At 41.6% G+C, this 27001-nt stretch overlaps 2 protein-coding genes across 8 annotated transcripts; one reads left to right on the top strand and one right to left on the bottom strand.

Moving 5' to 3' along the window:
- Nucleotides 1–137: 137 nt before the first annotated feature.
- On the bottom strand, nt 138–16803 carry LOC126547780 (uncharacterized). Of its 5 annotated transcripts, XM_050195766.2 has the most exons (5): nt 10673–10785; nt 10125–10193; nt 9247–9600; nt 2134–2243; nt 138–297 (listed from the first exon to the last, which is right to left on the bottom strand). In XM_050195766.2, the coding sequence occupies exons 1-5, from the start codon at nt 10768–10770 to the stop codon at nt 221–223; spliced, it is 708 nt and encodes a 235-aa protein (XP_050051723.2). In that variant the 5' UTR covers nt 10771–10785; the 3' UTR covers nt 138–220. The 5 variants fall into 5 exon arrangements, 2 of the variants coding, with proteins under 2 accessions (XP_050051723.2, XP_054919600.1); XR_011889977.1 differs by lacking the exons at nt 10125–10193; nt 10673–10785 and adding an exon at nt 16784–16803; XR_011889976.1 differs by lacking the exons at nt 10125–10193; nt 10673–10785 and adding an exon at nt 9969–10116.
- Nucleotides 10990–27001, top strand: LOC126547781 (L-xylulose reductase-like). Of its 3 annotated transcripts, XR_008609317.2 has the most exons (9): nt 10990–11228; nt 11680–11777; nt 16833–16987; nt 18634–18676; nt 21755–21919; nt 23528–23645; nt 24187–24255; nt 25051–25186; nt 26756–26845. XR_008609317.2 is itself a non-coding variant. In XM_055063624.2 (8 exons), the coding sequence occupies exons 1-7, from the start codon at nt 11177–11179 to the stop codon at nt 24228–24230; spliced, it is 675 nt and encodes a 224-aa protein (XP_054919599.1). In that variant the 5' UTR covers nt 10990–11176; the 3' UTR covers nt 24231–24255; nt 26756–26845. The 3 variants fall into 3 exon arrangements, 2 of the variants coding, with proteins under 2 accessions (XP_054919599.1, XP_050051724.1); XM_055063624.2 differs by lacking the exon at nt 25051–25186; XM_050195767.3 differs by lacking the exons at nt 24187–24255; nt 25051–25186 and having other exon boundaries at nt 10992–11228; nt 26756–27001.

A 27001-nucleotide genomic window follows, 5' to 3' on the forward strand; every position in this document is an offset into this window, starting at 1 on the left:
CATGTCTATGACTACGTCACTTGCTGCCTTCTTTGTTTTCTTTGTTCTGTAACTTTTTTTTTTACCCACTCCCCTCTATAATACCTGGTGATCTTGAGAGTATAATAAACGAAATGAAATTGTGACAAAAGGCGGTGTCAGCGAAAGAGTTTTTTATTATTACAAACATGATCTCTGTATATACATAATGGATGCAACTGTTTGGTCAAAATACAAAATATTAGTCACGTTGCACAACCACTTTCATTGCTCTTCTCCTGACTGTTTTCTTCTTCTGCAGCCCAAGAAAAGCTCCAACTATAGGAGAGAAAAAAATGATGTGTATCAGCTGAAGTGACCACCAAAAGCATAACAATGGAAATAGGTCCAGAGGTTCTGGACAATGCATGACCCATAAATATATGCCCTGGTGACTACCAAGGAAAGAACCTTACTGTGTGCAAGTTCTATGAAACTATCTGCAATAAAATAAGATGTTGCAAGCTGCACATGATATCAGAAAAATGCCATGTAGATTTTCGGTTTCTGTGAAACCATAGCCAAGGTTATGCATGTTTTATGAAAGTCTTATTCACAACATAGTGATGAACCAGACCTCGCTTATGATACAATAATTTTGTCTGCTTTACCGTTAACGCATGCAGTTTACACTATCTTTTTTACATTATTTTGATATCCGCTTTTGTTGTGGATTTAAGAACTGCTAACTTAAGGTTTCAATTCCTTTTCAAAACCGATTCTTGTCAAAACTGCGACCATAAATAAATAAATAAAAAAAACTTGCTCTGTAATTCATTATAGTTTGACTTCTTTGTTTAAATACAATGAATTTCATTCAATCAGTTGAGTTGTTGCCTAACAAGAGCATTTCTTAGTGCCTCATGTACTTGAAAAGGCATTCAATCACAATAAAAGGTAAATCATTCTTTTAACGTTCCCTTTATGGCATTGTTGTGTTTGCTTATTTACTATTTCAGAATAGTAATCGATCACTTTAGATTGATTTACTGCAGTGTTCTTTTTTTTTAACAAGGTCTTTTCTTTAAACCCATGCATTTCCTTATAGAGAGCAATGGACACTCACTCAAAAACTTTTTTGCTACAGGTAAGGTGGTAATAAGGTGGAGGACTTTTGTCACAATAAGGTGATTGCTTAGCTAAAGCTGACTAAAACTGAGCTTAAGGTAATCATAATTAAAAACGAATATTTTGGCAAAATATTTAATGAGAAGCATGTACTTTCAAACACCTATCATAAAATGTAGTCCTTTGTTCACCAGATTTCACAATCCAGCAATCGGAATGCCCCAAAGCTAATGCAAGTGCAAGAAGTTAAGATAATGATGCACAGAGTCATATCCTAGTGCACCTAAGCTGCTAGTGACTTATGAGAATGCACAAGGAGTACAAAAGAATTTAAGCTGAGTTTGGGTACACTAACCACTTGGGCACACTTTTCTAGGATATCCTCATAAGTTGACTACAAGTGTGCCCTTTGAATGGAGCAAGGTGCTGCAGTGGGCCTTATACTGTTGAGTTTAACAACGCAAGTTAAGTGCCAACTTCAAGAACTGACAGTTCAAGGCATACAGTTGTAAATGCCTGAATGAAAGAGTCAATCACAGGTTCATTATTATCAACCCAAACTCGACAATGCTTTAAACATAAATTTGCGACTTGGTAAAATGACAAGTTGGTGCAATTCGGCAAATCAGTCATGTTTTCATGATGACTGTCCCTACATTTTATGCCTATTTTTTTTATAGTACAGCTTTCAAAGAAAGAGTAAAGCCCAGTCTACTGTTGAAAGAAATGCTCTGATGTGCAGCTCTCACTTTAGTGGTGCATCAGCTGCAAGTGCAGGCTGAAGCTATGTCAGTACACTGCACAGGTGTACAGAAAGGTGCGAGTGCCACCAACCACAAATCATCTGCTGAAAAAGCCATAGAGCACAATTCACGTAGGCACATTTTACTCGTTTGTCAAAGCAATGAGAAGGATCAAAGGGACCGAACGACTATCCTGCCAGTCATAGGTTCAACACTCTATGTGCATCATTCTTCTAGACTATGTTGTAGTAAATTATCCAAAATCATGGCTACAAGCAAGTAAACACTACCACAGGAAGCTCACCTGACATTCTGTGAATCCGACCTCCATAGAGGCTCTCATGGCGGAACTGTTTAGCCTTCTCAGCAACTGGGGCTGGACAGCTTAGTTCCACTGCTCGAAGGCACAGATCCCTGCATTTTAAGCAATCATATCAGCCTCCACTTTATTTCATCAGCAGCAGCCATTAAGAACACTAGTAACTGGTATGACAGTGTGTTAAATAATGTGTAAATTTTGCACTCCTTAATATGACAAGACTAACTTAGCGATCACACACACACAAACAAAAATGTATCCAAAGTACTTGTAGATCACATTATGGCTTAATCATACTTAACCCATATTTCAGATAAGCTCAGGAGTAAGAAAATGTCTAGCAGAACAGAAAGGATATCACATAATAAGCTTCAGTGCTACAAAACCTCCGGTGTCCACATCCCTCAGTTAGGTACAGAAGGTGCTGGCAACTGAAAGATCACTGAAATTATCTGCTGAACAGGCTGCTGCCTGCCAGAGGTGAATTTGCATATGATGGGAATTTTACATCCCAAAGCTACAACTGCAAAGGATGTCCACAGTTGAGAGTGCCACATTAACTTGGCCAACTGGGACTTTAATGTGAATAGCAGTCGCAGCATGCACTTGTATGTCAACAAAAATGTGATTGCTGCCACCAGGAATTATTACCATGACCTCATGCTTAGCAGCATGATACCGTAGCTACTAAGGCGTTATGGTGGGCAGCGGAAATTACAGCATGCACCAATGCGACCGCTTTAATAAGCCGCTTAATGCTTAATTGCTTCATGTACCTTACCAGACTAGATAAGGAAGTGTGATCTGCACAAACAGTTTAAGGCTCTAAGCACACAGCAGCAATTGCAACACAACACAAACCTCAGAAAATACAACTTACAAAGCATCTTAGTTTTTGATTCTGGGCATCTGCAGTGGATGTCTACAACTTCTGAAACGCTCCAACTGCTGCTTTTTAGGCCTGGCACTCGTATGCTCACATTTTCTGTTTCTATATATTAAGACAATGCAGAAATTGCTCTTTGTGTATGCTCTCAGGACTTCCTTTATAAGTAAGGCTTGAGAGCAGGCTAGTTGGTACTCTACCACAAGTTAACTTGAAGCGCTAAGGAAAAAACGGTGACAAAAGAGTGGACACAGACAAGCGCTTGTTCGTGTACGTCCTTTCGTTCCTGTTTTTTCCTTCAAGCTTCAAATTTATTAGTTCTTTTGTAGGCTCTCCATAGGAGCATTAGGCTAAGCAATTCAGAAAGGTATCTCACTTATATCATCACCATCATCATCATCATCATCATCATCATCATCATCATCATCATCATCATCATCATCAGCCTGGTTATGCCCACTGCAGGGCAAAGGCCTCTCCCATACTTCTCCAACTACCCCAGCCATGTACTAATTGTGGCCATGTTGTCCCTGCAAACTTCTTAATCTCATCCGCCCACCTAACTTTCTGCCGCCCTCTGCTACGCTTTTCTTCCCTTGGAATCCATTCTGTAACTCTTAATGACCATCGGTTATCTTCCCTCCTCATTACGTGTCCTGCCCATGCCCATTTCTTTTTCTTGATTTGAACTAAGAGATCATTAACTCGCGTTTGTTCCCTCACCCAATCTGCTCTTTTCTTGTCCCTTAACGTTATACCAATCATTCTTCTTTCCATAGCTCGTTGCGTCGTCCTCAATTTAAGTAGAACCCTTTTCGTAAGCCTCCAGGTTTCTGCCTCGTACGTGAGTACTGGTAAGACACAGCTGTTATAAACTTTTCTCTTGAGGGATAATGGCAACCTGCTGTTCATGATCTGAGAATGCCTGCCAAACGCACCCCAGCCCATTCTTATTCTTCTGATTATTTCAGTCTCATGATCCGGATCCGCAGTCACTACCTGCCCTAAGTAGATGTATTCCCTTACCACTTCCAGTGCCTCGCTAGCTATTGTAAACTGTTGTTCCCTTCTGAGACTGTTAAACATTACTTTAGTTTTCTGCAGATTAATTTTTAGACCCACCCTTCGGCTTTGCCTCTCCAGGTCAGTGAGCATGCATTGCAGTTGGTCCCCTGAGTTACTAAGCAAGGCAATATCATCAGCGAATTGCAAGTTACTAAGGTATTCTCCATTAACTCTTATCCCCAATTCTTCCCAATCCAGGTCTCTGAATACCTCCTGTAAACACGCTGTGAATAGCATCGGAGAGATCGTATCTCCCTGCCTGACGCCTTTCTTTATTGGGATTTTGTTGCTTTCTTTATGGAGGACTACGGTGGCTGTGGAGCCACTATAGATATCTTTCAGTCTTTTTACATACGGCTCGTCTACACCCTGATTACGCAATGCCTCCATGACTGCTGAGGTTTCGACTGAATCAAATGCTTTCTCGTAATCAATGAAAGCTCACTTATATAAGAGCGGAGAAAGTTTCGGCAGCAGAGTAGTAGAGGAGGAAGTACAAAGGCTGGGGCATATTGATAACAGTAGTGTATATCCCGATTGCTTTGCCATTAAGTTGGAGCCCTTAGCTTTGCTTTGCTTTTTAATGCGATTAGCATTCTTAGGATACTTCACGCACTTTCCAGTGCCTGTCTGTCCATCCATCTAACCGTTTTCCTGCCGAATTGAGTCACTGGTCAGTCCATGGTGTAATGGGTAAAGCAGAGGGATGCTGTGCTGTAGGAACCTGGTTCAAAGCAAACGCCAGAACTTGGGTCACTGGGTATGTGCCGCACTTCAATGGACCTCTTTGACGCCAACTTGGGTCACTGGTTATGGGCAGTGCTTCATCATCATCATTTATTGTCCCTTAAGGACTGCTTTCAGGGCATTGCATAAGGGGGAGGCAAAAGCATCAATAAACACTATGGTCATTATTATACAATGGTTAACTTATTCAATGAAAAAAAAAAAATCATTTGAAATTTATCCGGTACTGAGTGGAATAAAACCGGTATTATATGCATTCAGACAGTCTTGTCTGAATATGTATTACACACGCAGCATGCACAAACATTGCAGAGGAATCACTAGGTGGTGCAGCGTGTCTAAAGGGAAGCGCAAGAGAGAAGCCCGGCTGTATACATGCCTCATTCATGGCACATCTTTCTGGGGGCAACATGGTATGTCACTACATTGCTTCAATGCTAATCGCATTAACGCTGGCATTCATCACGAGATGGGTTCTGCCAGAATTTTTTTATACACAATGCTGCTTTAGTTCTGTTCCTATGTACTTGCACAAGTATCATACCTACTTTATGGCATGACAGCATTCTGTTTTCACTTTGCCTTCTCAAATGCAACCTGATCACAGAAACTCACGAAAACTCACACCACTTAATGATTTAACATGACAAATAAATAATTATCTCAGTAAATAAATAAATAATTAATGGGGTCTAAGACATCTTGTAGCTGCACAGTGGCCTAAAAGATGCCGTAGCGGAGGGCTCCATATAAGTTATGACCACACAGATTCAACATGCCCCCAGCACCAAAACCACAAAACACGAGCATTTTTGCATTCTGCTCCCATTGAAATGCTGCTGCAACAGCTAGGAATCGAACTTGCGACCTCATGCTCAGCAGCAGAACACCATAGCCACTGCAGCTGGTGATTTACGAGGATGTCGCATTGACTGTCAATGCCACCTTTCCGGGAGACTGCAGCTGATGGCTGTCTTTCTAGCAAAAAGGTGCATTCCAACATGGTAGTAACAGTGGTCATGGATCTGAGAAAAAAACAAGGCGAGTGGGATCAGAACAGTAAAACTGGAACATGCCCAATCTATACCAGGACTTCTGGCCACTTTGAAGAACAGTTCTAAAGAAGTGGTGCAATGTGTACTTGCAAATCCTTTCCCAAAAGAAGTTTCTTAATGCACCTTGTATGAATGGATTTATCGGCAATCAAATACCGCCCCTTCCACACTTTTGTCGCCTACCTTTGCTTTAACATTGCTCCCACTGCACATGAAGCTGTGATGATGCGAAAGCCCATGACACTCCGCCAATCATCACATTCAGCTTTCGCATTGGCATGACCTCCATGACTGAACCCCCAATCTCTTGAGGCCATAGTATCAGCACACTGTTGCTGCCACTAGATGATGTCGCCATCGTTACCAGCCAAGAAGTTTTTTTTTTGTTTCACCAAAGGCAGTCTTTATACGTGACATATAAATAAATATGGCCATTGTGTTTATATGTGTGTAACAGTATGCACGAAAAGTGGCTGTGATTGCACTAACGAAATGGGGAAGACAGTCTCTTGAGTGTAACTAGAGGCTCTCAGTTGCTTATACAGGATTATTCAACTCAAGTATTCACGAGGAGATGGCTTCACTTACCATGCTCAAAAAGCACTGCAGGGCAGTTGCTATGCATGTTTGCACTTGTTTCAAGCCTTAAGTGCACAGATACTGAGGTGATGTCATACAGAAAACTAGCCCAATAATTCCAGCAATGGATCCAGCCTGTCCATATTTTCCACAAACAGTTGACCAAAAACCACTTGCTTATGCACAAGAAATTTTGTTCTTGCTTTCAGAGGGAAGGAAGCTAGACTTTTATAATGAAAGTGCCAGAGTCAAGATACAATAATAGCACACCAAAATTTATTGGGAACTTTATGCTTTACGTATACAAGTGGTGCCAACGTCTGTACTTGTGGATGAGAGCAAATCATAAGTGTCATAGTATTCTGGTTTGACATCTGCGCCACAAAAAAAACTGAGTTGTTTTACACACAACAGTGTTGCTAAGACAGGTGTGTATGAGCAGACCATGCCTCTTAATTCTTACTAAACTGTGGCCACAGGTATATGATAATTCTGGAAAACATGCAGCTAGAGTCCCTATAAATACTTTTGAAGACACTCCATGGGTGACGAGATCTGCCACTCAGGCTTTTCTAGGGGTCCTGTTCTACACCTGGAGCTCCAAAGCCTCTCACTGTCACTCTCATACTCTGTGATTTCAGAGCAATGAAAGTTCTACAAGGTTACAAATAGCTGGCTTGACAATAGCTACAGTCGTGCACATAGTGGCCTTGATGTTTTTGACATAGACTGTGCTGTAATCCTTTCCCCCTTATTGCAGAAAATCTGCCGCTTTTATTTGAAATAATAGTTGCAACATATATCATGACATAAAATTTTACCTTAACAGTGGGGGTTTTGAATAGAAGCAAAGAATTATCAAACATTGATGAAAAAAAACATTAATATAAAGGTTAAAAAAATTAAATTATGGGGTTTTACGTGCCAAAACCACTTTATGATTATGAGACACACCGTAGTGGAGGGCTCCAGGAATTTCGACCACCTGGGGTTCTTTAACGTGCACCTAAATCTAAGTACACGGGTGTTTTGGCATTTCGCCCCCATTAAAATGCGGCTGCCGTGGCCGGGATTCGATCCCGCAACCTCGTGCTCAGCAGCCCAACACCATAGCCACTGGGCAACCATGGCGGGTCGAACAGAAAGGTTAATTAAAAATTTCACTGAAAAGTACTAAGAGCAAACAAAATCTGCAATATGTAAAATATCTGTCTTGGCCATAGTTTTCCCTCTAAGACCATGCTAAAAAATGAATGCAGAATTTGCAGCCGATATTAACTGATGATACCCATGCTATATGGGGAAGCAATCCCACTATAATGATGAATAACAGATATAAATTAATCATGCACAAAATTTTGATTCTTCACAGCACAGTGTGCTTTTTTTCTTTTGTTCTCTTTAGAGCTTTTGAAAAAATAATTACCAGAGTATGGAACATCCACTACCTTTATTGCACTCAATTCAATACGTTCAATCAGCTGTCTCAGCTATGTAAACCTAGTGGGGAAACTTGAGCAAGCATTGCGGCTTCTAGGTGATGTGTCCAACATATCTAGTAAAGAATACGAACATCTGCAAAGGCTATGTAAAGGACACTAAAGAGAAAACTGAGTTCAACTGTATTAGTAAATTATAATTCCACAATACCAAAGAAGCCACTCTTACCTCAAGAGTAAGCTTGATAAACAAGAAAGGCTGCAACAATGAAAGACGGGTGGAAACACCGTCTTGACATTCTCACCCCAACTTGTTACGACGTCATGAATTTTGAGTGTCTGCTCAGGTCGAGTTAACTGTATATTGGTAAAGATAGTTTACTATTGTATTGTAAAAGAGCCAAACAATGACCTTGGAAAGTTTGGAGCACTTTCACTGTGCCACAAGGGTCTTAAATGCATGAAGATACCTTGAAATTAACGTAGTCACAGACATACCGGCGCCAGGGTTTCAGTGTGAAACTTTAAAAAAAATTGAAGTTTCAGCTTCACTCTTTCTTCTAATAATCAACCTATCACTGCATAATTAAAGCAAATTGAGTTTAAAGAACATTTTCGAAGTGTCTCTTTTTAGTGTCCCTTAAAAGCAAAAAAAGTCAACCTGCAGGCAAGCTAATGCGGAAGGTTTTTCTAGATTTGACCATGTCATTGCTCAAGTGAAGATTCTACACAACGGGAAGCACCTGATGAAAAGCACTTCCCATTACAGCTTGTAAATAAGCAGTTTAAACCCTAATAGATAAATGCAACCCAGTGAGAACAAATATCAAACTGCACCCAATATTTTGGAATGCTATATGCATTCCAGCATATCTACAAAGGTTTGAGCCCTCTGTAAAGCAAAGCAGCTGTCAGAGTTGAAACTCAGGCAACCTGACAATCTGTCTAGGCTTCAATGCTCCTATCAATAAGAAGTTGTGTAGTTGAACTGGACAAAGTTGAAGTGTCATTTTCATGGTTGAAGTTTGACAAATGTGACCAAAATGAAAGGGTGGTCTTCAAGTTGTAAAATGGATGGCATTCCTTGTACACGACTTGCAAACTCAAGTGTTGGCAAGGCATTCAAAAGCCATCAAAGCGAATGATCTGTGACAGCATGGCAAGGAGGGTAAAGTGCTAACCTGGCAGCTAACCCCAATCAGCTTTTCTAATAACTTTTGCCTGAACTAGCTCCTGCATGTAGTGCAGGTTAGTGTACCTATAAATAGCAATGAACGACTACTGTTCACATTTATCAGAGAAATATTACACCTATGTCAATGCTCACCCATTTGTCCATACTGCCGCTGCAGTTCTTTTAGGCCTTCTTTTTGACACAGCTGTTTTTACTGGTTTAGTGGCAGCGTGTGCTTCAATTTCTGCTACTTGTGCCAACACGTCCTCGGACAGTACTTCTGCGTTGTTGTTCTCAGCGCATGGGGACCTTTTCATTTTTTCTGCGGTGATGTCATTACATGACGATTCTGTCCGACAGCATCCTGTGTCTTCAGCAGACAGGGCACGCTGTCCCACTAGGCTGCCTTGATCAGATGACGATTCTTTACCGTGGTCTGATGATCGGACCGGTTGCATCTCACTTGCTGGTGCGTCACTAGAGTGACTGGTCGGTTCTAGGGGCGTCCTGCGACACAAAAGAAGATATGCATAGCAGAGCGCTAAGACATCGTGAACAACAAATTTGCCCCGTCCTGGTTGAGGTTGCTAGAGTACGATAGATTTTCAGGGGAAACGATTTGACAACAAATAACACATAACTTACAGAAATACGAAAAACCACTGAGAACTACGAAGAGTTCGGTTAATACAAGTTGCGGCTGCAACGTAAGCACTAGAATAAGTTACGGGCGCGGTGCGGCCGGCGTGTCAGCGCGTAGTGTTTTTGAAATCAAATTTAAAAAAAATTCAAGAAATTTTTAGCTCGTAATGTTACAGAATTGTATGCCAGCCCAGCCAGCCAAACTAGTCAAGCTAGCAGAATCATGGATTCACCTAAACATCAATTCGATTCCGACATGTAAAGATAGCCACAATGTCATTTTAGCAGAAATGATAGGTGGCTCGTTGAGTCCGAAATAATTTTACACAAGAACGAGGAGAAAACGAATTGCAAAAACATGTTTTATCATTACACAGTACAACACATACCGTCGCCACGCTTGAAGGTTACGCCGGTAGCGGAACAGCGGAGCCACGCGGACTTTCCGCCTCGCCTGCCTAAATTTTGTCACGTGACAATAACAATGACGTCAATGTCAGTTCCTTTCACTCATACAGTTTCCCACAACATATTATTGTACGAGACTATAACGGTTCTTTATTCTATGCTATAACCATAGAGAAAGAAATTCAGCTTTCTCTATGCTATAACTGCGCATCCACTTAGCTTAAACAGGCATGGCTTGCGGACGTGGGAAAGGAGAGCCAAGTGGCTCTCCTGGACTACAGTGAGCTAGAAATTCTAGCACACTGTACCTGGACCAAGCCCAGCGAGCCGCTCGCGCCAGTGAAGCCATAGAGAAATGGTGGAGCCCTGCTGGACTATGGGCCCAACCACACTCGCCTACTTTTCTTTTTGAAAAATAAAGTTTATTTCCGTACACTCTACTTTCACGACGTTCCTTTACTACATTATAACAATGCATTGGCCATAACAGCCATAGAGTTAATATAACCCAATTATTGAAAGAACCAACCATGAAACAACATGAAAGAACCAACCAACTACGCCACTACACCACCGGCGCACGAGGTGCCACCATAGCGCCACGGCGCCACTGCATGCCACCACCATAACTGCGCTTTAATTTTTTTTTCTTTTGATGAAACCATTTTGGAGAAGTGGATGGCAGTCGCGATGATTGAAGTTCAAGTATAAATTTTGTATCATTTTGTATTCGCAGACATTCTGTTAATGCCTTTAAATGTGCGATGTTTTTTTTTTTTATGGTAAACGAAACCGAAACATGCGCGTCACCGCTACCGACTGCATGCACTGCATGTGCGTTATGTTGTTATTGTTATGTTATCGAATGTCGCGAGTTGCCATTCATACGCCTGATTAATGGCTCGTCTGATCTTTGGAGCTGCTTGAAGCGCCTCAAGTAACTTCCTGGAAAGAGGGTCATGTGAGGAGGAGGTGCTCTCGAACATCGTGGTAGTGCAAGTTATCCCGCCGCCAGAGTTGATCTCGAATTGCAATGGAGGTGTCGTTTAGCGGGAAACGAGCCGTGGTGACGGGTGCTAGCCAAGGCACGTTTCAATTTAATTTGCTTCTCGTGACTTCACAACTTCTTTTCTAAAGAAGTTTGAAGTGATCTGAAAATGCCAGAAATTAGTTCGCTGCCTGCTGGAAGACGTGTCGCTGCATTATTAAGGTGTTCAGAAGTGACGTGAGCGGATATGCGATGCTGAGAACTTATCTGCGCGTTAATAACTGGTTTTCAGTAACAAATTACAGCGCCATAAAGCAACCGCAAAGAACCAGGTACACGCGCCGCAACAAAGCCCAATTGTAAGGACACTTTTAAGACGCAGAATCGCATGCAGTTTAACCGGGTTCGCATACAGCCTTGACCGCAATGTGAAGAAGGGCATGCAAGGGGGCCTAAAGGAAAGAAAAAGGAAGACGGAGGAATTACTTGCATTTCATATGCAAGACTGGTGGCATACTGACACAGTTCTCTTTCTCTCCCATTATTAGGAATAGGGAACGTAATCGCACGAGAACTTGCAAAACGAGGAGCTACAGTAATAGCTGTTGCTAGATCTGCTGGCAAACTCGAGGAGCTGCAGGAACAGGTGAGCCTGGTGATGTTCACAAATGTTAACCATGCATTCACCCGTTTCCGTGTGATTTCGTGAATCGGGTCAACATTCATGTAATTCTGAATGAAATTATTTTTTTCGCCATCTGATAAGTAACCGAGCACTCCATGGGCGTCTTCTAAGTATGCAGCCAATGCACCTGGACTGCAAGGCAAGAGGCTTGCAATACCTGCATCTCGGGCTATACTTGTCAGGCTGTATGACTACTGATAATGCTTAAACTTAGCAGCAACTTTACGAGTAAGTAAATGTGAGAGTGGGGTAGCAAAGCTATCGTTTCGATATCAAGATTGTGTTCCTATCATGTGCAGCAGTGGAAGTGAAAGGAGCGCTGTTGTTTTGTGCAAGTGGGTCATATGTGTGGGAACAATTCCTGCAAAGATTGACAGCACTCTTCCTGCAATGATATGCAGGTGGTTGGCTGCACACATAAAGGTCTGCATGGCAGCACTTCGCTGTGAATGACTTGAGCCAATTTAAAATATTTGGTAATGAGCCAAGGTCGTACTGGGCTTGATTCCTGGCCATGCTGGATGCATTTTGATGGGGTCAGACCATGTTTGGGTTGCTGTTGAGGAACCCCTGGTGGTTAAAATAATCCAGAGCTGTCCACAACGGCATTGCTCATAATCCACTGTGCAGTTTTAGGATGTTAAACCCCACAATTTAGTTATTATTTAGTAACGCGATATACTGATTCTCTGTAACTGGTAATACAATGTCCTCTAGCTTCATATTTTTGCGCAGAAAAGGGATAGCCAATGCTATGTGGAAGAAGCTCAAACTACTAGGAAAGCTCATATTCATGCTTTGGCTCGTTTTTTATGGTTTTGTGCATGCTTGGCTTGTGCCCCACTTATTCAGCAAGCACTTATTTGACAAAATTTCTTGTAACTCTTGTACAGTCTAGCATTCGTCTTCAACAAAGTTACAGCAGCAATTCTATTTGTGCTCTACTTCTTTGCTTCTACACTTCTTTGCTTCTTTGCTTCTGCCTTTTTTCATTTTATTGCGGTAGCAATCATACGGACAGGACACTTCAATCGCACTTGTGGCATCGGCGTCATGTCTCACTATGCTGTCTCATCCTCCTGCAGTCTGCTTCAGGCAGTGAAAGAGAATTCAGAACTGTTGTTAAGCATGCACCACACATAACATCCTTCTGTTGGACACAATGTACTATGCCAGAGCACTGACACATGAAAGCAGGATAAAAAAAAAAATGCTTTGCAGCACAGGCAACAACACTTCACTAGACTCTGGCCGTACCACACCTTATGGAATAACCAAACTGCAGGGAAAATGAATACATGAGCATGTCTAATTTCACTGCATGGTGAGGCTGAATACTGCATGACGAGCATACTCCAGCATATCTATACGTCACAACACTCCCATGCCTAATAGCATTAACCAATAAGTGTTCCAGCAGCAGATCTTCCCAGAAGCTATCCCTTGACTTCAACAGTCATCCGTCAATAGTTTCTGCTTAATTTATTGAGAATTGCAAAACAATGTTGCTGTGTTCAGTTCATGGGATTTTGAAGAGAAGTAATAAGTTAGTTGTAAATTTACTTTTGCAGTTGCACAATGGTCACTCTTATCATGAGAGGAGGCCTGACAAGCCAGAAAAGACTGCAAAACAAAAAACTGGTGGTGGTGTTGCCCTGAGGTTCTTGCACCAACTTGCCATGATGTCATGGATTTTGACAGTGTCTACTGGGGTCTAGTTAATTGCTTATTGATAAAATAGGGATATATTGCATTGTAATAGAACCAAAGGCTTGACCTAGTAAGTTTTGATTTCTTCTACACAAACAAAACAGCATGTAAAACATCATTTTAGGGTGATAAAGAGACACAAGCAAGGGAGAAACGCACTGAGCGCACTGGCACTCAGTGTGTCTGTGTGTTTTTCCCTTGCATGTGTCTCTTTATCGCCCTAACATCATGTTTTCCAGATCGCACCAACTTGCCCAAGAGGAAGTTTTACTAGAACAGCATGAATGTGAGAAAATACTTTAAAATCCACATCACAATTATGTACTGGCACTGAGGTTTCAGTGCAAATTTCAAATGATGAAGTTTGGCCCTTGTGCTCTTCAACAATAATCAGCCATTCCTGCCGAATAAATAACACAAGGTTTTGAAAGAATACCAGTCTAACACCATTTAGTGTTGCCCTTTAGTGTCCCTTTAAAGGGCCCCTCACCAGGCCCCATTGCCAATTTTGGTTATACACTTGGAACTTGTAAAACACCGTCTAAGAAGCATTTTATCAAACTAATTTTTAAATCGGTTCAGTATTGAAGGAGAGAAGAAATGAACTGTCCTGTTACCGTGTTGCCAGGAAACGAGTGTCACTTCCAACGGAGGCACTTTCTTCCTTTGCCTCGATTAGTGTTCGCAAGCAGTGTTCTTTCCCAGCCTTCTCCTCACCAGAGCCAAGACATTGCATCATGTTCAAATGTCGAGCCTTGTTTCCTTTATTTTTTTCTTCACTTACTTTCATGTTATACAGCACATTCATGACAGTGGCGTTGCACGTTCCACACTAGATGCACCCGCCGTGGTTGCTCAGTGGCTATGGTGTTGGGCTGCTGAGCACGAGGTCGCGGGATCGAATCCCGGCCATGGCGGCCGCATTTCGATGGGGGCGAAATGCGAAAACACCCGTGTGCTTAGATTTAGGTGCACGTTAAAGAACCCCAGGTGGTCAAAATTTCCGGAGTCCTCCACTACGGCGTGCCTCATAATCAGAAAGTGGTTTTGGCACGTAAAACCCCAAATATTATATATATTATATTATTACACTAGATGACTAACTAAAGTTGCATGTCATGGTGAGTCAAGTAGCTAGTATACTGCATTTTACGTAGGTGAATTAGTGCATGTTACATTGACCTCTCTGTCTGAAAGCGTAGCTTCCTGGACAGGGAGTGCGTGCTGCGCTAGGTTTAAAATTGCAGCGGTTCTTGAGGCGTGCAGCACTATAATAATTTGCAGACAAGATTTTCAGTGGGTAATGTATATGCTCTGCCTGTCTTTAAGAAATGGTGAACTGAAACCTGGTGAGGAGCCCTTTAAGTATGCTGAGTCAGTCTGTGTAATTGCATGTTAACAGGTTCAGCAGGTTGTGTCGCACATGATTCTCAGATGAAAACATTTTTATCGCAGTAAGAACTGCAACTTTCTATTACACAACTCTATATGCACAATCTGAAGTGAAGGCGCTGAAACGACGGTGGATGAAGAAGGAACGCACACAGGGTGCCACTTCCAACAATGGTGAAACTCCTGCTTTACGTGAACACGAATGCGCACTGAGAAACTGTGATTGCACTCCTAGTATAAATCAGTGGCGTTTTTCTCCTGATTAAACATTGTTGGAAGTGGCGCCCTGTGTGTGTGTTCATTCTTCGTCCACCGTCGTTTTAGCGCCTTCACTTCAGATCATGCTTAACCAACATGCCCAACTATCCATCCTAACGTCCTATATGCACAATTATGCAAAAAAGTTTTTGGAATTATTTCATGAGCAAGAATAATTCTGCTGTATTCTTACTAAGAAATGCAATGACATCCGCAATTTTCCATAACTGAACTCTGCCACACATGCTACAAAAGAAAATGAATAGCTGTGGGGCACTCTCTGCTATGATATCTTACTTGCACAGACTACCATATCACCGGTTGCTCACGTATTGTTTTTTATTCCTTGTGCTGAAAAACAGCTGGCATGGCAGGAGTGATGGAATATACAGTGTCTTCAAAGCATCAGTAATTTAAATAAAAATGCATGCTAGCTATGCAAATGTTGCTTGTACAGGTGGCTTATTTGCTTTGGTAGATACAATTCTCATGAACAAGTAGAGTCAGGAAAGACATAATTAACAAGAACTTGGGGTTACATAACTTTTCCAACCTTGCAATTATGTGACATGTTTATATTAGAAACTTGAACACAACCACATTCAAAGACAGCTCCATATTGTTTTGTTCTTTTGCAATGCTTCTGTTCCAAAATATTTATGATCAAAGTTGACACTCAGTATACTAATTTCACATTCAGAGGCAGGAGTCTTGGCTCAAAGGCAAACCCCCATGTGATGCAGACACAGCTGATTGCAGTAGAAGGGTGAAGCCTGTCTTGTTTGTGCCAGCCGAGAGGAGTGCAGTTATCAGCCCTACCAGTCTTCTATACTGGTACTTGCCATGGTTGCTCAGTGGCTGTGGTGTTGGGCTGCTGAGCATGAGGTCGCGGGATCGAATCCCGGCCACGGCGGCCGCATTTCGATGGGGGCAAAATGCGAAAACGCCCGTGTACTTAGATTTAGGTGCACGTTAAAGAACCCCAGGTGGTCAAAATTTCCGGAGTCCTCCACTACGGCGTGCCTCCTAATAAGAAAGTGGTTTTGGCATGTAAAACCCCATAATTTAATTTTTTTTTCTATACTAGTGGGCTATTTGATGCTGATACTATAACCTCTGAATTCAGGTGGTGCAGTGAAACATCATGGCCACAGTGTTCTAAGGCAATGCTGACACAAAAGCTTAGTGGGATGGTGGGAAGAGCACAATGGGCACCGTTGGATATGGGCATGCCAGCAGAGCTCTTAGTGCAGCTTAAATGATGAAAAGTAGGGGATGGCCATTAGGACGTGGTAGCAGGAGCATTTGATTGTTGGTAACAGTTCATACAAACCACATTCAAGAAGATTTTGTTGAAAATGGTTCTAGAAGAGGCACGTTAACACCAGGCACCTTCTGTACCTTTCATAAAAGGGGGTACAGGGTCCTTCATGGCAGCATTTCATAACCCATACGTAAACAAATTCAGCTTCATCAACAGATGTGAGGTCAAACCTAAGTTGATATTAATGCGTGTAGTGATTTTTGACTAATTATAGATTGAAACGATTCAATTTACACTTGGAAAGGTTTTCAATTGTAGTGAGCGTTTAGCTTACACCACTTACTTTCAACATTTTTGCTCCGTTGCCAACTGACTTTATGGTCACTCTGCAGGTACCTAACATCATACCAGTTTGTGTTGACCTGGCTGATTGGAATGCAACCGAGGCAGCACTGTCCAATGTTGGGCCAATAGATCTGCTGGTGAACAATGCAGCTGTTGCCATTCTGGAGCCTGTGGGAGAAATCAAGCCAGAGTCTTTTGATATGTGAGACATGTATTTAGTAATGAAGTATACCTATTTATTTATTTATTTATTTATTTATTTACTGTCAGTACTCTCAAGGCTCGTAGGGCATTACAGAGAGGAGTGGGATAGCATGATATAGTTGTGGTGCACTTTGGTAAAGTTGGTGCTGTTAGTGATATCTGCAATGGATTGAGGCAGGGAGGTGTTTCCATTTTTTACTGGTGTGCGGAATGAAAGAGTTGAGTTAAGCACTAGTGGCATATCAGCACTCTGAATTTAAACTGATAAGCAACTCATGATGAAAGGTAAGATGGGCATTGTTGTGACGCCGTTTCTCAAACCTCGACCGGCGTTATTATTGTGTAGCATGGCGTTGTCGGTGGGCTGCAGGCTTCCGGTAGACCATGGCGACCAGGCAAGGACGAGATGATTTCTAGTGCGAAACTTGCACTGTTTATTCAATGGTTGGTGAAGGACAAGAAGAAGAGAACGTATGAACTGAAAAAGTACATTGCGGGGCCCCTTAAATAGGCCCACTAAAATCGTAGGCGGGATCTTGCTCACGTCAACGTCACGTGACAGGCACTGAGTCTGGTTGTGGATGGGCAGCTGATCCCTTCTCCCAGGTGACGTTCGCACGTGCTTGCCTCCGCTGGCGGCAACCCGCAGGTCGAGGATCGTAGGCGGCTTATCCTTTCTTCTAGGCGACATTGGTTCATGGAAAGGGTCTCTCCTAGAGTCGCGCAATTTGTGAAAAAGGTTCTCCCCTAGAGTCACACACACAAAGGGGCCTGTCATCACTGCGGGGTGCCTGCCAGACCGGCAACCACTCGAGACAACCATAGCAAATTAGGAATCCATCCTCCGTTTCGCTTGAGCAGGGTCTTTCGAGCATCCTTTTTGCCCGGAGTGCTACACGCCAACCGTAACAGCATGTACTATTGTTTCTTGAGAGCTGGGTTTAATGCAATATTATGAAAAAGACAGGCGACCATCCTTGCGCCACAATGCTAGGTCAGGTAAATCGAGGGTTAGAGGGAAATTAAAGACAAATATTAGGTCTAGCTAAATTAATAGATTGATGCTCGCTAGGCTTCAATATTACAGAGTGTCTACCAACCGGGAAAACCAGGAATTCTCATGGATTTTGAGTAGTCTGGAAAAACTCAGTGAAAACTTGGGGGAATTTGTGCTTCTATCAGGGAAAATTAGCTGTAAGCTTATTGAAAGGGAACTAAAGTCGCAGTAATGCTGGCTCGAGTGACAGACAGGAATCGTAATGAATCGTCGGCTGGAGGAGTTGCCAGTGTACAGTCAACAACCGACTTTCGCGGCACCACCACTTTAGAACAAAAAAAATTTGCCTATCTCTACCACCATCCCTGGTTGTGTCATACAACAGTAGTAATACTGTTGTAACTAATGTTGCCAAATGTAGGCTATGTTTTGTTTTACATGCAGAACTGTGATCATACTCACTTCTGACCGCATGAGGAACATATAAGGGGCATTGTTTTATTGTAGGAATATGAGGAACTACCTGTAGCTAGCAGAATCTGACCATTTTCCTTTTGTGTCTTTCATAGTGTGGAGAGTGTAGTCCTGAAGAGTGAACCATGTAACTAATGTTTCAAGGCTAATGTTTTTATTGCTTCTCCTTGCAGCTCCTTTGCCACAAATGTGAAAGCTGCAATTAATGTGTCACAGGTGGGTTAGCTCTGTCTATCCATATTCAAATCATCTGTTAATGAAGATTGTGTACTACAGAACGAATAATCAGTACATAGGACTCCATGCTTTTAGGAGTGCTTGTGAAGTATTTTTATTTGTGTGATTTATTTCTTTATGCCCTTCACTTTTATGAACTGTTATTTCTTTCTTTTATTTTTTTAGATAGGGGTTTGTAAATAGTAAAGTTTGATTTCCCTTTTATGAACCTATCTCTGCCTTGTTGATTTCTGTAGAACTTATTTGGGGGTCAAAAGAAAAGATTATTTGAAAAAGTTAAATTTGTCGCCTGCCTCAGCATTGGTGGGAAATTTAATAGAAAATTGAAAACATAAAATCATGAAAATTAATTATGCTTGGACACAGTGCTGTAGCAGAACTATAGTATGTCACATGCTTAAAGCTTATAATAAGCAGTACACTGCACCTTCTTAATTTGTTCAGTTCTCAGCAAGTTCAATTGTATCAATTTTGTGATCACTAATATTACCCTTGTCACTGTCAGTTAGCTATGGTGATAACCTTCATTGTCCTTCAATTTTTCGTGTATGCTCCACATGGAGTACTTACCGTATTTTCCCGCATATAACCCATCACCATGTATAACCCACATCCCAATTACAACTGCCCAGGAAACAACTAATCTGCATGTATAACTCGCGGAAATAACTGCATACAACAATGCTGAAATCTTTGTAAAAATAATTTCCATTTGCGGATGCGCAACTCGTCCAAGGCTTATCTACGGCCAGTGGCTCTCTTCCCCATCTCTTTGGTGACACTGATAATCTTCAGCTTCTGCTGCGCTCTAAAGGACTGCTGTCGAGCGCAGCTCATTGTTATCGGAGTTCTGGTTCTACTAAAAGTAAACATATCGACCCGGAAAGAAGAGAGTGGGCGATAATGGAAGAGGGGAGAAGGGAGCTTCAATGCTCAGGGTTGTAGAGAGTGTGGGGTTCCCTATAAGATAACGAAACTTTAAATTGAGGGAAACTTTGCCTTGAATTGTGGCTTTATGGTCACTGCCGTGAAGCCACATTTTGAGGCACAATTTATGCTTCCATGAAGACACACCTCAAGGCAAAATTAGCACATAATCCGCAACCCGACTTTACTGTTAAATTTTTTGAATTTTTAGTTCGGGTTATAAGCGCAAAAATATGGTACTCTACCTGAGCACTTCTCGGCATTAAAGAATTATCCCAAGGGTGTGACACTTTTGTCACATGGGTATTGCATTTCCTATATGGCAGTGAAAGTTGAACAAGTACTTTAGAATAATACATACACTGTCTATATTCATTGTGGGTGTGCGTGCACCTTCTTTTCTCCTGATTTGTGATGTGCTATTTCATCTGAAATGTAGGTCAGTCGTTTGTATTCATAGTGAGATGCCTCATGTTCATTTGTGGCTCTGTGATATAAACTTAGCCTTCTCTATTACCAACACATGCGAAAATAATTTTGTTCAGAAGTTTAACAAATTGGCTGTACACTGTTGTGCATGTTGCTTGGGCAGAGCGAGCTTTCATAAAAAGCTCAAAGCACGTCTGATATGGGCAGTGTTGCAACTTGTAGAATCATGAATATGCAAGTTGCCCTGTCAAATCAAGAACAATTTCTTGCAGAAAGGAATGCATAAGCAGAGAAAGCAATACTAAATATGTGGACTAGGACAGCCATGAGAAAACCAAAATGTGCTGAGGCAAACTTTTCTTGTAGTGTTTATAGCATAGTCCACTTTCTCTGATCATAATCATCACTGCTCTAGCAGCTGATACAGACTGTTCTTGAATTCATTGGCCAGGAAACTGTTGAGTGGTGCAGTCACAGCTTCCCTGACATATTCAACATTCCTGAATGGTTGCGCCTTTGAGTCTATGTTCATTTTCAAAAATGGAAGGAAGAGAGTGAGAGCCATGTCTGGGAAACAGGGCAGGTGGCTTATTGTGACGAGTCCAACCTTCAGTAGGAACTAAATCACTAAGTCTGCATTGTAGGCTGGCGCACTACCATCAGGAAGGAGCACAGTACCATAAACATTGTATGAATAATTCTTTTGCCAAGATATTCATCAACAATTTCCCAGATGATTTCATGGTTAATACATAGTTCTACCTTCATCACCTTAACAATGAATGCCAAGGAAACTGATCAGCAGACAGTAGATGGGGCAGTGAAGTTTGACGTACAATTCAGGACACTATAGCAAACAGTTATTGGTTTGTGTCTACATTCAGCAGCCAAGGAATCTCCAGCATATGTGTTAGCATGTCCTGACCATCTTTTAAAACAGTCGGGGCTTCAACTTACGTGATGCTGCCTTCTAAGCACTCGCCTCCCTGCTTTGAAGATGATTAGAAGCACTAAGAAACTGCCAATTTGAATTCCAAAACAGCTGCAAAAGTGCATACTGCAAAACTTAAAAAATGAATAGGGAATTCTTAACAGCACTACATTTGTTACTTTTAAAGTAATGATAGTTCTAATAGTTCTAATGCACATCAGAATTTGCCTTCACCCATGTGCCATGTTAGTGGCAAACAGCTGCGAATGCGTTGCACGCTATCAGAGGTTTTGGCGAGTGCAGGTAGGAGTGAAAGTTGTGTAACTGTTTATCAGTGTCATTGCTTTCTTTCACACCTGTTGATTTGAGATATGCCCGTAGGGGTTCGTTTCTTGAAAATGTATCAGTAATCATGAGCAAAAGTTTGGAGACCAATGGTGCCTAAAAGTTTTTTTTTTTCTTTCGCAGCCTGGGTATGATTGCTGAAATCAAGTGGTACCTGCATTCACATGTTTGCCCAATGTAATGTATTGAAGCAATTCAACATTTCAGAGCTGTGCTGGAAGAAATTTTAGTTTTTTGCTGATGCAGTGGTCTCCAAACATTTGCTCACGGCTGTGCATACCATTTTATGTTTGCAGTTAAGTTTTGTAGGATTTTGAGGAGTAATGTCATTTCTGTCATAGTAACATTCTATGTTTCACTGGGAATTTTCCTTAGCGTTCTTTTGCTTTTCACTACTCACTGTGGCTTTTTTTAAAACTGTGCAGCTCTGTGCCAAATCAATGAAAGAACGACGTGTAGCTGGTGCAATAGTCAACGTCTCGAGCCAGGCGGGCATTGCAGCCCTGGCAAACCATGCTGTTTACTGTGCCAGTAAAGCAGCTTTGGATCAGCTTACCCGAGTAATGGCTCTTGAACTCGGGCCTCACAAGGTTTTATGTTTTTCTTCTGCAATCAGCAAATGTCATTTTTCTGTTAATGGGTAAATGGTGCAAGCAGTCATAGTGTATCAGTGTATAATAGTGATAATCATTTGAAACCAGATGTTTAGGCACTAAGAAATGCTATTTTAGGTGCCTATAAGAGGCTCTAATGCTGTAATTTAAGGCATATATAGGCTTCAAATACTGTCCTTCAGGCATGTATAGGCTCCATTTATAAGAATTTCCCCATTGCATCTGAGGATAAATTGTGATTTTCCAAGGAACTCTGTCCACTAAACTCCTGTTTTGTGAAATTCATTTTATTTTCTTGATAAAATGAAATGAGCCAAGTTGCGCAACTTACATGATTTAGCTGAAACTTGGTGTGGCTAGACACCACGAGAAAAGTTGTGAGAGTAGTGACAAAGAAGTGCCATGTCAAGATTTTCTTGTTGCAATTTGCACCTTTTTTCACCGAGTATTGGTTTGTATAAAGAAAAAGAATGGGGTGGCTCAATATACAACAAAGTTAGCAGCACATATTTGTAAGTACTTCAGAGCATTCGATGATCCAATGCCCTCTTAAATTGCAGAATATTCGCCGGTCAGAGCCTTTGACAGTTCTTTCAGTACCAAAACCCGGAATTTTTGTCCTAGACATACTGAAGTTTTGAACTAACTCTGTCAGCAGCACGCCCTTCGAGGATGGTGGCGAACCTTTCCTGAATGTACAGTGCTCAATAATTCAAATGTGACAATAGAGCGCGTGGCTGTTAGTGCTTTTCGCACCTCTGGTGGGTGCTGGAAACACTGAGCTGATGCATTATGGTATGCGATGGACGCAAGGGCTTTTGTGACTGCGTTCGGCCCCATAGTGATCACCCAGTGCTCACCGGTGATGCAAAAAGTGCCAGTTGCCAGCCGGCCCGATTGTCCCATTTGAATAGTTTAGCACTGTACAATATGAGCCTCACATTCTGGGTCAGAGTTGTGCCTGAACATTCAAGCTTCTCAAGGATGTCGGCTAAAAACATAAAGTGAGTGCACAAGTGTGTGAAGTCAGTTTCAAGTGTATCGCCCCGTAGCGCAGTTTTAGACCTTTTCACAACAATGTTCTAGTCTGTAGCAAAGCTGTTAACAACAGCCTTTACATCAGCAAAGTGTTTGTGGTAATAATCGGCTGCCGTCAGCCAAGTTTCTGAATGGGTGATGACAAAATTACGAACTACATTACGGAAATACAAAAAGGCATTGCAACAAAAAGGCATTTTTAGGCTCTGAAGGTCCAATACAGTCAACAGTATCAAAGTTGGCATTTATAGGCACAATAAGAAGTGCTGCTAAAATTATTCTGAACCCATAATTTGTGCTTATATATTAATCACAAATATTAATATTAATATATATATATATATATATATATATATATATATATATATATTAAGTAGGCACAATAGATACGTAAGGAAAAAATAAGCATTTTGCATTAAGTTCCAGTCTCCAATAATCATAGGGTGATAATCTTTGTGTATGATCACTCTATTTGCCCTGCACTGGCACATTTGTAGGCAATGTTGCTAGTTCGTAAAATCTATGCTTATTGGCTGTGCATTTCAGATTCGAGTAAATTCAGTGAACCCTACTGTGACGAACACTCCTATGTCCTTGGTTGGCTGGAGTGACCCTCTCAAGGCTAGCAACATGCGGTCCAAGATCCCCCTAGGACGCTTTGCAGGTGAACAATAACTTTTTCTTGTACGAGTTGGTGTTTGCTGAATGACAGGAGATTGTAGCACAAAAAACCATTTCTAATTTCTCAAAACTGCGCTTCCTATGACAGCACACTGTTCATCAGCAATACAATAAATGAAGCTTGTGCACCGTATCCAGACTGTGTAAGGCAGCAAACATTTCTCCATGGTTCCCCAAAAAGCCTATTCTAAAGAAAACTCACCTGCAAAACTACATGATATTGTAGCGCAATACACCTGAGAAAAGAGAAACATTTTAAGTGACAGACAGAAGCGAAAGAAAGACGGCACTACACTCACAACTGTTGCTACATATATACAGCACACACTCTCAACCCACGCTTTCCTGAGTTAAGAATCCTGGGTAGGAGCAGAGATAAAGCCGTGCAGGAACTGCTAGAGACATATCACATTCATATCAGTGATCAATCATGTGCTAGTCAAACATCTGTTTCGTTATATGATGCAGAGATGAAATTGCTAGGTTTGTCGCAAGCAAGATGACTTTTCGCTCGCTCTTTGCAGCCCCCTGTCGAGAGATGTCGAGAGTGTGCGCGGTATATATGTAGCAAGCTTCGTGCCTAATAAACAGTTGTGAGTATAGCACTGTATTTCTTTCTCTTCTGTCTGTCACTTAGAATCTTTCTTTTCCAGTTTTTTGCGCTACAATATCATGTAGTTTTCCAGGTAAGTTCTCTTTAGAATGGGCTTTTTGGGGAACCATGGAGAAATGTTTGCTGTCTTACACAGCCTTGATACGGTGCACAAGTTTTATTCATTGTATTGCTGAGGAACAGTGTGCTGTAATGAGAAGCGCAGTTTTGAGAAATCAGTACTCAGAATCTGCAGCAAAATGCACTGCTGTTCTAACTTAATATGTTTCTGCTCGCGTAAACTGTCAACGGGAACAGCAATGCATTTCAAGCTCGCCTAGTTCTCGCTACTTTTGCATTTCATGGCACATTCTGTGTCCATATTTTTCCAAAATGAAACTGGTCCTAGGCACAAAGGTACTAGGCAATGCCGTACCTGGTACGGCATTGGTACTAGAAAACTGGTACTAGGCTACGCTGCCGGAGCTCTAACAATTCAGTTTCGCTACTACGCATGCGCTCACCGTGACATCAGGTATACCTATGACATCTAGTAGCTTCTGTGGTGCTGTTTCCACTGTGCAGAAGCACAGGCCCTGTGTGCTTGCTATTGCTGTCATTGCTTTGGCCTTCAAGTGAGACTGCAAGTAATTAAGACTGTGCACATTTATGGACCTGTATTTGTGAATGTGCGACAAAGCTGCCACTGCCATTGCTTTTTTAGAATACACATTCTCACTTTTGTGTTATGATCAATTCCTCTGAAAGGGGCATTAACCAATTTTCTTAATTTCAGTACTTGTCATAAGATTCTATTATTTAATATTCAAGGAGGTAAAATTCAAGAATGTGAGTCCACAGTTTTTATTCTGCATAAAATTTCACTACAGAAAATGCACTACTAGCAACAAGGCTGCAATTCGAGAGCAATGGTAAGACTTTGTCAAAAAAAAATTTAAACTGAGATAAAAAGGATAGCTTTAAATATTGAGAAGTGTGCAATTTTATTCTCAGTGCATGTATGGTCATTAGAATTAGCCTAGGGCATTCATGGGGCCTTCTTCAATTTTGCATTGTTCTGTAACGACAACTTCGAGTGTTTTTAAAGCTCACAAGTGCACAGGCTTTTGCCTGTGACAAGCACTGGTTGGTGTTTTCAGCTTCTCCAGTACTTATTCCCTTACGTTAGCCACTTTCATAAAACAATAGCCACTAAATTAAGCCATTGTGTGTTGTAGCTAGCACCTGTGCTGACACTTTTGGACATGTTGTCGCCGTGCTAAAGCAACACACCCTTTCGCTTGAATTCAGCTAAAATAGTCTCATTATCCTCAGAAGCTGCAGTGCTTATTGAATTTTATGTTCCAGTTTTGGAAACCCATGCAGTTTCCTCGGAAAGAGAAACCTGGATGATTTTCCTTTGTAGCTTTGTGCTACTCTTGGGTGGCTGACAATATTTCGATTTCATGAAACATACTTCACCTTGTGGACTTCTGCAGAACTGATTTGCCATACAACACTGCATCTCCTGCTGTCAGGGTTCTTGAAACTGTCGAATACAATGGCTACTCGTATGCAGCCAGTTGCTCCTCCTTGCTAGCTCTACCTCTTGGTTTTGTGAAGGGTCCCTGTGTCCAGAACACCATGGGCATTTTCCCAACAAAATAGCAAAATCTCTAGAAATTGCTGAGTGATTACTGATCAGAATCAGTGTTGATACAAATCAGACTAGATACAAAGATGTGTAGCCACTCGTGGCATGAAGTGGCATACAACAGACACGTCTGTAACAATCGTGGCTTGAGTTTTGTTAGTTACATTATTGCTTAGACAAACTGCACAATAGAACCTTTTCAATGGTACAAGTAATTTCCCCTGTTGTCCTTGGTGTCTTTGTTTGTTGGCTTCTTATGATATAATTAATAAAAATTGGGCCCCTCGGTTAAACCCCTTTGTTCTCGTTCAGTGGTGATAGTCACTTCACACTACGTTAGTTCTCGTGCCACAAATCGACTGTAAGAATGGTGGTTACGTACGATTTTTCTCACTTTGAGGCATCACCGGGATGGGAATAAATCCAAATTTCGGATTTTATTCAGCAAGGGTGTAGACTAAGATTTTCTGGCATTTACTCGAATAGTCAAGTAAGCCCGAAACTGGTATAGGTAATCTTTCAGCCACAAATTGAGATGTCTTGTGCCGTGTCCCTCCATAATAATCTGAGAAAGTCAGCAGAAAAATGTGGCACTCGGCTTAGGTATTCATAACAGTATTGGCTAATGACTAACCATGTTTATTTTCAGCACTTAAAAAACATGTCAGTGCTCTTTTTAAAACAGCATACTGCACGGAAAGGTGCTCTATTCAGAATTTAGCATTTTACTAGAGTAACTGTAATATTTTACAGTAATTCCCTGGAGTTTTTAAAGTTGTGCATGGTAGTATCAACATACCTGGCTTATCCTTCCTTTTTTCCCTCTCCCGCTGGTGCTTGCTTGCAGAACCAGAAGAGGTCTGTGATGCAGTTTTGTATCTGCTGAGTGATCACTCCTCGATGATTACTGGAGCAGTGTTGCCAGTAGATGGTGGTTACACAGCCTGCTGATCCCAGCCTGAACTGTTAATCTCAGACTCTGCTGCTGGAGTACAGGCTGTGATTACACTTTGTGCCGAGGAAGATGTTTCTGGCCACTATGGTATTATCGAAACCATGGAACTTGTCAAAATAAAATATTTGATTAATTCTA

This window comes from Dermacentor andersoni, chromosome 1 (genome assembly GCF_023375885.2).
Source record: "Dermacentor andersoni chromosome 1, qqDerAnde1_hic_scaffold, whole genome shotgun sequence".
NCBI classification, from domain to species: Eukaryota; Metazoa; Arthropoda; class Arachnida; order Ixodida; family Ixodidae; genus Dermacentor; species Dermacentor andersoni.